At 33.7% G+C, this 12,733-nt stretch overlaps 1 protein-coding gene across 2 annotated transcripts; it reads right to left on the minus strand.

Moving 5' to 3' along the window:
* Positions 1-4,341: 4,341 nt before the first annotated feature.
* On the minus strand, positions 4,342-12,029 carry LOC134238719 (uncharacterized). 2 transcript variants are annotated; one of them, XM_062720838.1, is made up of 7 exons: positions 11,960-12,029; positions 8,516-8,662; positions 7,594-7,775; positions 7,255-7,373; positions 6,977-7,021; positions 6,715-6,825; positions 4,342-5,562 (listed from the first exon to the last, which is right to left on the minus strand). In XM_062720838.1, exons 2-7 carry the CDS (start codon positions 8,635-8,637, stop codon positions 5,467-5,469), a joined length of 675 nt encoding a protein of 224 aa, XP_062576822.1. In that variant the 5' UTR covers positions 8,638-8,662; positions 11,960-12,029; the 3' UTR covers positions 4,342-5,466. The 2 variants fall into 2 exon arrangements, with proteins under 2 accessions (XP_062576822.1, XP_062576821.1); XM_062720837.1 differs by lacking the exon at positions 11,960-12,029 and adding an exon at positions 11,209-11,418.
* Between the last annotated feature and the right edge of the window lie 704 nt (positions 12,030-12,733).

The following is a 12,733-nucleotide window of genomic DNA, read 5'->3' on the forward strand; positions in this document are numbered from 1 at the left end:
GTCACTTCCTGAATGTTAAATGCACGATACTAGTATTTAGTGGGCGGCATAAGTAAAACAATCATATTAAATTAATCTGTAAATGAATTCAATTAAAATGAGGTGCAAAATTTGTACATATCTTCACAGGGTAATATTTTCCCTATCATTTAAATAAGCGCGTTATAAAATTTTTGTTAATGTGACATGGTTTTACTGTTAAATTTTACTCGGAATGCAGAGAATATTTTTTATAAAACACCTGGGAGATGATCATAAAATTACTTATAAGCTATATGACCATGTATATTAACAAACGGGAAAAAATTTTCACTCTAAAAAATGTTTTCCTATTATTCTGATCAAAAGACAAAAAAGTGGACTTTTTTTGAAAATGGCCCATATACATTTCAATGCAACTGTTCTACATTACATCAAATTATGATAAAAACATTACACTTCAAATGATTATCTAATAATCACCTGTTTCATGACGGATTTACAGGGGACACCCCCCCCCCTTCTATGTGTCCAAAATATGCATAAGATTTTATAAATATGGGCTGTGGGCTCCTACCCCGACCTCAAACTGCCCCCCCCCCCCCCTTTCAAGATTTGCTCTGTCACTGTGTTTATGGAGCAAGGCAAACTCTGTAAAGCTACATGAATATACATACATACTCACCATAATCTGTCACGTTTCAGGTCTGTCATGATACAATTCTAATTTGGCAGACTTCATAATAGATACACTAGTTAGAACTTTCCTCAAAGAAATCTGTCTTTCTGCATGATCTGAAGAACAAAGACAGTTCACCAACAGCGGGAGCAAATCTAAATTAAGCCTATTGGTTCTTTAAACCACATGACATGTATCACATGCCTGAAAATGACCAAATAGGTAAAATAGCCACAGGCATTATACACCAATTGAAAGAGTCAACTAATGATTATTCAACAGCACAAGAGAACAGGGCAATACAGGAATGTGTATCCGATTGTCTTTCAACTCAAATCACTGGCGGGTTTAGAGGGGGGCTCACTCCCCCCCCCCCCCCCCCCCACCCCCTAGTGTCCAAAGAATACAATATTTTTTTGTGCATGGCTGTGGGTCCCTTCACCGGTCCAAAACATGCTCCCCCCCCCCCCCCCCCATTTCAAGATTCCTAGATCTTTCATCCAAAATATACACGTACAAAATTATGATGATGATCACATGAAATATTTAGTCATAAAAATGACAAGAAATACATATTCCGTTATTATCATTTATTAATAAGAAATATATTGAAAAAATTATCACTCTATTACAAAAAGGACTGAGGTTGTGTGTGTGATGGGGAAAGGGGTAGCAAGAATGTTTACAGAAATTTGAAATTTATTAATACCCCCCCCCCCCCCAAAAAAAAAAACACTATTAACATGATGAATTTATACAAAATACTTTGATTAAAATACTCACTCTGAAATTATTTTCCAAAGTGCGTTAAAATTGTGACAAAATCAAGCCCTTTGAAAGGCACTTTGAGTTTTTTTTTTAACGTGCATCAAAAATGTACATCAACATTTAACTATGGAGACACTTAACGCACTTTGAAAAAAAAAATGAATTCAAGTTGTTTAATCTACCCTAGCTCACTGAGAACAAGGAGAAGACAGGTAGAAGATCTCGATCGCCAGCTTTCCAGTAGGATATGGTCTGCAAGTCGATCACATTTTGTGTCCTATTTTGCTTTTACATGTTATTTTTTGCTAACTTTTTCTTATATGATATGTTTGATTGTCTTGTTTTATATGTTTAATACAGATTCTTTTCTGTAGCCATTTGAGAAAGGGGGGGGGGTGATTATAATAGTTTACATAACTGATAATCATGGACATATCGTGAATCTGGACCCCCCCCCCCCTTAAATACGGCCACTTTAATAAATGGCATTTATTATTATATAATCTTTATAAACGCGTTTTGTTTTGATTTGAAGTTGTACAAAATTAGCAAAAAAATATCTGCGGTGAGCTTGCCTAATATCAGCATTAGAAGACATAAATAAATAAAATAATATAATTGTGAAAAAGTAGGAGGGCAGATTTCTAAATGGGGGGGGGGGGGCGGTATTTCACCGTGAGAAGAGTCGTAGAATTATCGGCCTGGAAGTATCTACGATCAAATTCGTAGAATATATTGACCGGAGTTGTACGTATATATTCATAAATTGTGCCTGTTCTAACACTTTCGTTTTTATCTCGAGTTCAGCCTTTGAGCTTTTGCAATAAAATTTTATATTCAACACCTTCCTATGCAGTGGACACAAATATTTTCTATGTGTTATAAATACTTACATCAGTGTAGTTTCTGACTTTCTCCATAATTCTCAAATGAAGAATTTTTCTTTACTTTTCCATGTTTTCATCGAAAATTAAATTGAACAATATTTTGTCTTTTTTCCAGCTGTGATGAGTTTTGTATGTGTTTCGATCTTCGCTGTCAAATTCAGGAACCCGGATTACAAGACGGAGGACCTCAGCTTTTGCTTTTACCTGGCTATAACTGCAGTACTGACGTCTATGTGTACAGGTGTTATTCTCGTCGTCGGAAAACTTAAAGGAGACTGAAAATAAATACCTGTTCATGGTTCCATGGAGAGTTCGTGTGTATTTCACTTATTTGTGAAATATATGAAATATTAATGCGAATCAGTCTGAATAGTTTAAGTATAACCCCCCCCCACTCCCCCTCAAGAAAAAAAGGAAAAGAAGTGCATCTCAATTACAGCCAGCTTGTTGTCACTTCCCGGTGATGTTAGCAATGAGGAGTTTCTCGTAATGGAAATGTAAGCACAATGTTCCGAACTGATTAATTTTTAATAAATGGAGGACCTTATACTGAAATGACTCTTATTTTTGTGTATTATCTACTATTGATACTGTAAATGACTTATTATTCGCGAGAACTTTATTTTCGCTAATCACACGGGCACTGTTCTCGCGAAAATTTAATTATCGCTTATATTTATTTAAATTTTCCTAAAGATGATATAGAGCAATAACCCCAATTCGTTAAAATTTTGTTAAGCTTTGTAAAAGTAAATGACTTTATTATATACCTAACGCACAGGCACTTGTTTCTGTAATAAATTTTTGACCCATAGTATAATACTATGGGTCGAAAATTTATTACAGAAACAAGTACCTGTGACCTAACGTGTATCACTCAATTTTACTGTAGAATTAACGCAATCACGTGACGACTTTCCGGATCACCAGACTGGTTTTCTGAATCCATTTCTCGTTGACAGGCGCGGATCATCAGATCAAACTCGACGCTTCGCGTCTCGTTAGATCTGCATGATGATCCGCGCCTGTCATCTCGACGTGATACGACCCTTCGGATCAAGTTACTGTTATAATAACATATATTTATCGCCAAAATTAAGCGTTGTGAAAATTTAGTGATTTACAGTACTAGGATCTTCTTTGATGATGAATAAATACCACAATAAACTCTGAAAAAGAAGAAATAGTTTCATTTCCGTGGACATTGAAGAAGTAATCAAGGTCTATTGCATCAATCTTTTTATTTATTATACTTATTCATTAAGTCCAGTCCAGATCAAAAGATTAGAGGGGCTGTGGGTGGGTGGATTCCATGCATTTCCCAAATCACATCAAAAGATATGGACAGGGGGAAAATACTCCATCCCCCTTAACTGTAATAAATGTACTACATTCTTATGAATTAAAAATGATTTACAGCAATGACATTTATAGCAGAATATTTACATTTCCAATGTCTTTGTCCGAGATAAAATTACCAAATGTAAATGTACTTTATTTCTCCATCAATGTATTGGCGCGGTTCAAAAAAAACCACGTGCAGGGCGGGACAAACAGCTAGACAGAGGCAGGGATTGGAGCACGTGGATTGGCGGAATCAAAGCATGTAAATATAAGAAATAACTGTCAGATTTTTCAATTTCATGAAGATGATCAATCGATTGGCTTGCGTGATAATTTTATGCATAAGGCGTTTATGCAAATTATCACGCAAGCCAATTGATTGATCACTTCATGAAATCGAAAAATAAGACAGTTATTCCTTAAATAATATACCAATTTAATGACTTCATTGCTGTAGGAACCGGGAGGGGGCATATCCCCCTTAATTTTGGCGATACATAACATATTAGAAAACATAGCTGCTATATGGGTGTGCCCCCTCAATAATCTCATTTTTATACGAGTAGGAGGTAGTAACCCCAACTAAAAATGTATGACTGTGCCCCCCTCACCCTTTTCAAACTGAAATCACAACCTATACGGGCCTAGACTTACTAAAAGTTTTTTTAAAAAAAAACTCCAAAATTATTTTTAATTTGTTTATTTCAAAGTTTAACAAGAGTTCATGTTGAGTTGTACAAGCAAATAGTTGTGAAGCCTTAACAACCATATTCCCTGATGGTAGTGAGTTTGATGAGATAAACATGAATGGCACAGAAAAAACTGCCTCAATATACAAATATAGCCTTTTTCTGAAGTCGATCCAATCCATAAATATACATGTATCAACTTCAGAGAAAAGCAAATTGACTAAACAAAAAGAGACAAATTCATCATTAGATTTTGTGTGTTTTAAAGATTTTTCACTACTACAAATGCATCCAGATTTTTCCCAAGTTATTTTTAGAAATCCAAGTCATTATTGTAAAATATTACTTTGCATGTGATGTCAAGAAAACCAATCAGACTTATTGAGTTTCCCAGTAAAATATTTTGATTCAAAGGACTACCCTTTAAAAAATTTTCAACTTGGGTTAGCTGGATTTGGTAGATACTGGGTTCAAACATAAATGCCAGTCTCAGGTTGTTATCATTTCTTACATAAAATTACACACACTGAAATTTTACAAATTACTATAAAATAAATTAAATTGAAAGACAAAAGGTAATAAAAGGCATTGCACAATAATTTAGCCATAATTCAATCAATCAATTTTTTTTAATCTTGGGAAGTCTGTTTATTGGCAATCAATTTCAATTCATCTTTGATTTTTGAAATGATTTTAAATACGAAAAAATATTTTGAAAAAAAAAATGCTCGAAGATTTCTGAACACTCTGTGCCCACAAGTGTTTCAAAACTCCCCGATTTTTCATTTAAGGAACTCAAAAACATGTAAATTCAAAATCTATATGTGCCATATGTAAATCTGAAGTTTCCAAAATTATAATACATGTATAACAAAAAGAAAATGTGTACATCATTTGCAATACTTTTTTTAAAACACTATTTTTTTTAATGAAGATGCTATTAAAGACACCAGTCAAGAAAAATAGATGTATGGTCAGATAAATCAAAAATATATCAACATTCAACAACTATAAAATAATCAAAATGAAAATTATTTTTGAAAAGTCTACCATGTACCTCCTATATATACAATATCAGAAATATCACGAAATGTCAAGGACATGTAACGAAATGTCAAGGTCAATCATGGGGGAACACAGTTTTAAGCCAAGGACGTGGTATATACTGAGCACCGTCAAATCCCTCAAAATAATTCTCTATCCCAGGATGCATAATCTGAAAAAAAGAGAAAATTTCAGTTGCAGATTTAAACAGGGAAGATTGATTGACTTAATATAGTTTTAATGGCAATATTTCGGCAGAGAGGAAGCATGTATATGTTTTCCTGATGTAACATTGACATTGGATTTTATATCAATATTTCTCTGACATTTCCTATTAATATTTTTCTGACATTACCTTGACCTTGGATATAATATCAATGTTTTCTGACATTACTTTTACACTGGATATAATATCAATGTTTTCCGACATTACTTTGACACTGGATATTGTATCAATGTTTTTTGACATTACCTTGACATTATTGTACCGTATATACTCACCTATAAGTCGGTATTTTGGGAGTTATATTTTAGTCCAGAAGTCTATATCCGACTTATAGGCGAGTTATAAAAGACAGGTATTTTTCTGGATGGCAAATCGTAGTATTCTTTAAACATTTTCAACAGCTATTGTTGAACAAAGTAAGGATCCGATGTATTATATAATTTATGTAATATGTAATTTATATACATGTATTTAATTATTTTATATTTTTTTAATCTTAAGAGGGCTTTATTTATTTTTTAATATTAAAAGTTAAATTATTGACTTTATTTCCAAAAATATTCTTTGAAATCAGGGTAAAACATCAATGCATTTAATAATAGAGGTAGTCATCTGATTCTGGCAAAAAGTTATACCGACTTATAAGCGGGTCAATGGCAAATCCTTGCCAAATAACCTAAAAAAATACAACCGACTTATAGGCGGACTGACTTATAGGCGAGTATATATGGTGTATTATATCAATGTTTTATGACATTACTTTAAGTTTGGATATTATATCAATGTTTTCTGACATTACTTTAACCTTGGATTTTATATCAATGTTTTCTGACATTACCTTGACATTGGATATTATATTAGTGTTTCCTGACATTACCTTGACTTTGGATATTATATCAATGTTTTCTGACATTACCTTGACATTGGATATTATATCAATGTTTCTCTGACATTACCTTGACATTGGATATTATATCAATGTTTTCTGACATTACCTTGACATTGGATATTATATCAATGTTTTCTGACATTACTTTGACATTGGATATTATATCAATGTTTCTCTGACATTTGATATCAATGTTTCTCTGACATTACCTTGACATTGGATATTATGTCAATGTTTTCCTGTGGAACGTAGGTCAGTTGAGGGGTCATTCTGTCCCTGGTGTCCACAAGTATGGCATAGTTAGGCTGAGTCCTCCAATGCTGAAATAAGCATTTTATATACTTTATCAGAGCTGCGTCTTTTTCAAATTGAATACAGTCATATATTCAATAAAATAAGTGAAGATGAAACATGAAGTATGAAATAAGTGAAGATTATCCCTTTTAAGACACTTGTTGAAGGTTAACTTACAGGTTTATCTTTTCTATGGTTCTGTTCTATCCAGCTTTCTGGGGCCTGAAGGGGAAAAAAAGCATAATTCTTAAGTAACATCATTAGTATCATCAAAGATCACTCTAAGAATTGCTAAAATTTCAATTCATTTTCAAAGATCCCTCTCTGCTCAATGGCCCTGAGTGCCAAGTATAGGACAAAATTTGCAGCTCTCAACTGTCAAGAGAAGGCATCTACATATGAGTGTAAAATTCTCAAGAGGAATGTTAAACAACATACAATCAATCAATCATTACCCTGGCCTGTGGATCCCAAGCCACTATCACCCCTCGGTAGCCCCAGATTTTATGTCGTATCACTTGACCCACTCTGTATTTGACCTCTGGTGACCTTAGAGTTCGAGGTTCTGTGGAGGCTGAAATTAACATAATTATATTTCTATAATTTGACACATTGCAGAAATATATATGCATCTTCTTAGCACCTTTTGACTAAAATTAGAAAGATTTTACCATATTTTAAATTCGCGAAGAATTCAATAAAACAATTTGAGATTATTTCATGCATATTTATATAATTTTCTATGTGAAGTGTGTTGGTCCAATGTGTGTAAATAATGCCATACCCATAATTACCTCCAAAATACCCCTCTGGATCCTTGAATTTTTGCACCTCTACAGCAGGGGATTCCCCGTTCAGATCGTCCTGACTAGCAAAACTCTGAGGCTCCTCACGAAATATGAAGCTCATACACCACTGCTGCCACGACCTCCACGATAAATACTTCTCTTTAAACCCCGCGGCACTGTGGAACAAACTAAAACAAGAATGTGTACAAGTCAGAAACTTAGATAAACATTACTTCTTAAACCCTGTGACACTGTCAGTGTGAAATAATTAAAATAAACTAAATGAGAATTATACAAGTTAGAGTCTTAAATAAATATTTCTCCTTGAATCCTGTGGCACTGTGGTGTAAACTAAAAGAGAGTGACTGTGTACAAATTAGATACTGAGAAAAACACCTTTCCAAAAACCCAGCAGCACAGTAGAACAAACTAAACAAGAATGTGTACCACATGTAGTTTGAAACTTTATAGAGAATCAATTCATTCTACCTGCATGGAGCTTTTTTTTCTCAAATACTTGTAACAATTTTAAATTCTTCATCATGTTCATATTTTAAGCTTGGAAATACAGCAAAACTCGTTTAGTACGAACACGGATATTGCGAATTTTCGGATATAGCGAAGTCATCTTGGATCCCCAGCTTTATAAAGTGAATGAATTTCTTTTACGGTAAAAACGAATTACGTATATAGCAAAGTAATTTCATAGGTCCCTGTGACTTCCTTATAACCGAGTTTTGCTGTAGCAATGTTAATTTTGTATTTTTTAATTTTAAGCTTGTTATGTCATTTTTTTTTTTTCAAACTCCATGCATGTTTTGCAAATGACTGCAAAAAGACCTCAGTGGTATGTGTACAATTTTTTAAAACATTATTGTGTGACATTAGCATGCATAGCAATGTTTAAAAGAGAACACTAATTACTCACTTTCTGATTGCATAGCTTCTCTGAGATTCATTAGTTGACATGTACTTAGACACAATGTATTGTAATGGGACTGCCATTAACAGCAGCCCTAATTGTAGGCCAGCTCTTCTGTCTATGGGCATTATGCTTTATTTCCAATCCATTCATCTAAAACAAAGCATAGAATGTTAAATATAACTGAAAAGGAAGTCAATTTATACTGATTATCCTAGTTCTCAACAATATCCATAAACTTACTGTAAGTCTGTAAACATATTACATTAATTTTAGCTGTGCATTCATTTTAGCCCAATTGGTCACAAAAGCAACTTCAACAGTTTAAAGTACAATTCAGAAATGTTTTTAAATTTTGTGTGAATAATTATACAGTTATTGACTGGGTATGAGGGCAACATATGATTTGTTGGACCTGAAGGTGAAAATGTTGCCCGAGGCCGCAGGCCAAGGGTAACATTTTCATCTTCAGGTCCAACAAATCATATGTTGCCCGAATCCTAGTCTATAACTGTTTTGTTATACCCTTCACTGCTCACTTAAGATTGATCAATTTTATCAATACACGCTATACTATCAATTATTTTATATGGAAAATTATGGTTTCTTCAGTAAATATAAACATCAAGCTGAGAAAGAACAAAATCAATTACAAGTCTATTATATCACAAAAATTATTTATCACAAAACATACTCTTCCCTTCTACCTTACCTTGCTGTTAGCAACAACTCTTAATACCTCTTAACTTCGGCTATTTTCGCGTCGCCGATATTGAACAATGATTATTAATTGTGACGCAACAGACAGGTGACGTTGCGGTCTAACAATTCTTATGTAAGACCGGTCAATAGTGAAATTGTTAGACCGACGTAATAAACATTTCTTTTGTTGGACTTTTTATTAGTAAGAAATATATAGAAGGATATTTATAAGGGTATAACAATGGTGTATAAATCATACAGACTTATCACATTTCATGAAGCGTGCTAGCAATTCATGAAAAATATGCCTACGTGCAAGTCTGTTTGATTTACACACCAATACAGTCTTCACAACAATTCTTTTTCAGCACATGCCCTTCGGGCATGTATATGGGTCATTTTAACCCAGCCCATTGAAATTTGTACATGCCCTACTCAAAATTCATTCATATAGCAGAGATATGACTGTGCAACAAAAAATAAGGTTTTTATAAAAACTATAAGGACAGTGTTTCTGTTTTTTAAATTCTCTCGATCTTTAGTTTAAATTGTTTCCAGAGTTTTAAAAAATCAACATTGGCCTGCCTGTCTGCCATTTTCATATGCATTTTTGTTCACAACTTTTGACTCGCATGCTGGTCATTTGTTGGCCAGTATAGCTGAACTGAATTTCAGAAATAGGATCATGATCATCATGAAAGCAGTCCACTGCACGTGGTATCTATAAACATTTTGTGCTATGTAATTTAGCAAGAAACACCAAGAAAAAAAACCGGGACAGGTTGTACCGATAATGTAACGTAAGACGAATGTAGACTTGCAATTCAGATTAAGACATTACATAGCAAGTTTACACAAATAACTGGGGTACAACAGAAGAAATAGCAAGTAAACATCATGAATCAAAAGAAAATTCACACATGCCCTTCGGGCATGTAATTTGAGAATTTTCACATGCCCAATGGCAAATTAACCAGGTCACGGGCATGGGGCACCCAGGTTATTTCGAAGACTGCCAATAATTCACATTAAACTTAAAAACATTCCTTATATTTACATTTTACATGTTTGAAAGCACCAAAAACATACTCAGTATTTGAATTTCTTGCTGCCCTATATTGTTGCATTTTTGCTAACGTTGTTGTAACCTCATTGTAACGTCACGCTACCATGAGTTTCTCTCTATGTATACCGGTATTTCTTACGTGAGAATAATACACAGAAATTATATTCTCATCATTAAAATGATACAATCACCATTTAAACGGCCCTGTCGCCAACAGATGAAGCATCACCTAAATAAGGTCACCTTCTTGTACGATATACGCTTCATATGTCGGCGATAGGGCTGTTTAAATGGCGATATTCTTTTAATGATGATTAAAATACAGAAGAATCATCCCTTTACTGATTTCTCGTGTCTCATAAGTTAGATCCGTGAAATAAAGTCATAAAAGGTAGGCAGAGTCGTGACATCAGTGTTGGTGTCGCTGAATTCCAACTTTTCAATATGGTCTCCGCATGCCACACCGACTCTCCCCTGCACGTCACAATATAAATACCAGGGGGACAGAGTCACAGGAATCTCAGATTAGACTGCCTTAGGCAGTAATATCATCTTGATCATTATCAACCCTATTGTAAGCGCCACAAATATAGTCATTTCATAGACGTTTCAGGAGAGAAATGGTAAAGCCAAACCACAAATTCTCCCTGCCTTTTCACAACGGCTTGCTCCAAGAGTGTAAAGAAATGTATGCATAAATTCAAAAATTGCATACCAACTGCAGGCAGTTGGTTATGGTTATACCATTAATAATTATATGATATGAATTCTTAACAGTTTGGGAGCAAGCCCCTGTATAATCTAAATATTTTTGGACTTGTCTCCTTACGCAAGTTTCCGTATGTCTTTTGATGGATTCTGCAAGTGAGATGCACAGCAGTGTGTCAGCTGCTTTACTTGAATCATCAATAATGCAAAAATTATTGACTACCTGCACTAGGCCTTGGTGTTTCTCCGTCAAATTACACAATCGTTGACAGAATCTTCATCATTTCAAATCCTGCTATTCTCCCTTCATGTCTATAACTTAATCAAAAGGTATAAATACGTGTTATAGGCTACTGCTTTTTGTGTTTCGGGTGCTAAATTAAGGAACAAATCACGAAATGCCACGATATTGTTGACATCAACTTCTTTTTGGTTGTCGTAAAATTAATTGGTGCCCGTCTAATGCATATTACTGTCTTTTAATATTGTTGTTAGTTTTATGTATGTCTCTGGAGTCTATATATTTTCATAGAAAGAAATTACTCAAATAAGTTTAGCGTCGAATAATATAAAGAAACTTTATGTTTTTATATCGTAAAATTTCACCGTTGTCGTAAACATTGAGGCTGTAAAGCTCACCTGAATATTTTTTATTCCCACGTTAGAGAATTTTCAGGGGTATATGGTTTTTGCCCTGTCCGTTTGTTTGTTTGCTGGAAAACTTTAATCTTACCTATAACCTTTGATTGAGTGTGGCTAAATGGCTGTCATATTTCACATGCATACTCCTTGTGATCTCCTTGTGATAAGACCTTCCTTTGGATACCATATTTGACCAATCATGGCTTTGATGTACATGAGATTTTAAAATATTTTTCCAAAGTAAAACACCATTGTGGTCCCACCCTATCCCCTGGGCTCATGATACAAACTTAAATCCACACTAACCGAGGATACTTTCATAAAAGTTTTACCTTCTTGTCCAGTGGATTTGGAATATGCCTTTTTTTTTTAAAACTTTTATGTCATTATCTCCCCTTTGAAGAAGTGTCCCTTCAATGAACAAACTTGAATCCTCTTTAACAGAGGATACTTTGTGGCAAGTTTGTTTGAAATTGGCCCAGTGGTTCTTCAAAAGTTGGAAATGTGAACAGATTACTACGGAAGCCCAATAGTGCAAACCAAAAATAAATAAAGAAAAAACGAAATTATTAAAAAAAAGAAAAACAAAATATTAAATAAAGAAAAACGAAATTAATATATAAAGAGAAACGAAATTAATATATAAAGAAAAACGAAATTATTAAATAAAGAGAAACGAAATTATTAAATAAAGAAAAACGAAATTATTAAACAAATCAGTTCGTTTTCCTTATTTAATAATTTCGTTTTTTACTTTTAATAATTTCGTTTTTCTTTATATATTAATTTCGTTTTTCAAGTAGAAAACTGAAACTAAAATACGGAATTTATAGATGTGCATGGTAAGGGCCTGAACCCATGAATCATTCCATAAAGCGCACATGTTATAAAGCATCACCTCGTAACTCTTTACGCCTTATCTCGACATTACAAATGTGTGGGGGAAATGAAAATTTAAAGAAGATATAAATATCAAATTACAAATTAACAAACGTAGAAAAAATATGTGCACACAGCCTAAAATTCCCATTTCCGTAAACAATTCATAAACTACTGTATTCAATTTTGTTTACGGGAATTTGTTGCTGTGTCATATTCCCCACATC

The sequence above is a fragment of the Saccostrea cucullata genome, unplaced genomic scaffold, assembly GCF_032062105.1.
Source record: "Saccostrea cucullata isolate Sc308-1 unplaced genomic scaffold, CSIRO_AGI_Scuc_v1 ctg4769, whole genome shotgun sequence".
Lineage (NCBI taxonomy): Eukaryota > Metazoa > Mollusca > Bivalvia > Ostreida > Ostreidae > Saccostrea > Saccostrea cuccullata.

Coding starts and splice junctions, on each gene's coding strand:
- LOC134238719 (XM_062720838.1), bottom strand. CDS start 8,637: ATGCCCATAGACAGAAGAGCTGGCCTACAATTAGGGCTGCTGTTAATG. Junction 7,374..7,593: donor TCCAGAGGGGTATTTTGGAG/GTAATTATGGGT, acceptor TGTTAATTTCAG/CCTCCACAGAACCTCGAACT. Junction 6,826..6,976: donor ACCATAGAAAAGATAAACCT/GTAAGTTAACCT, acceptor TGCTTATTTCAG/CATTGGAGGACTCAGCCTAA.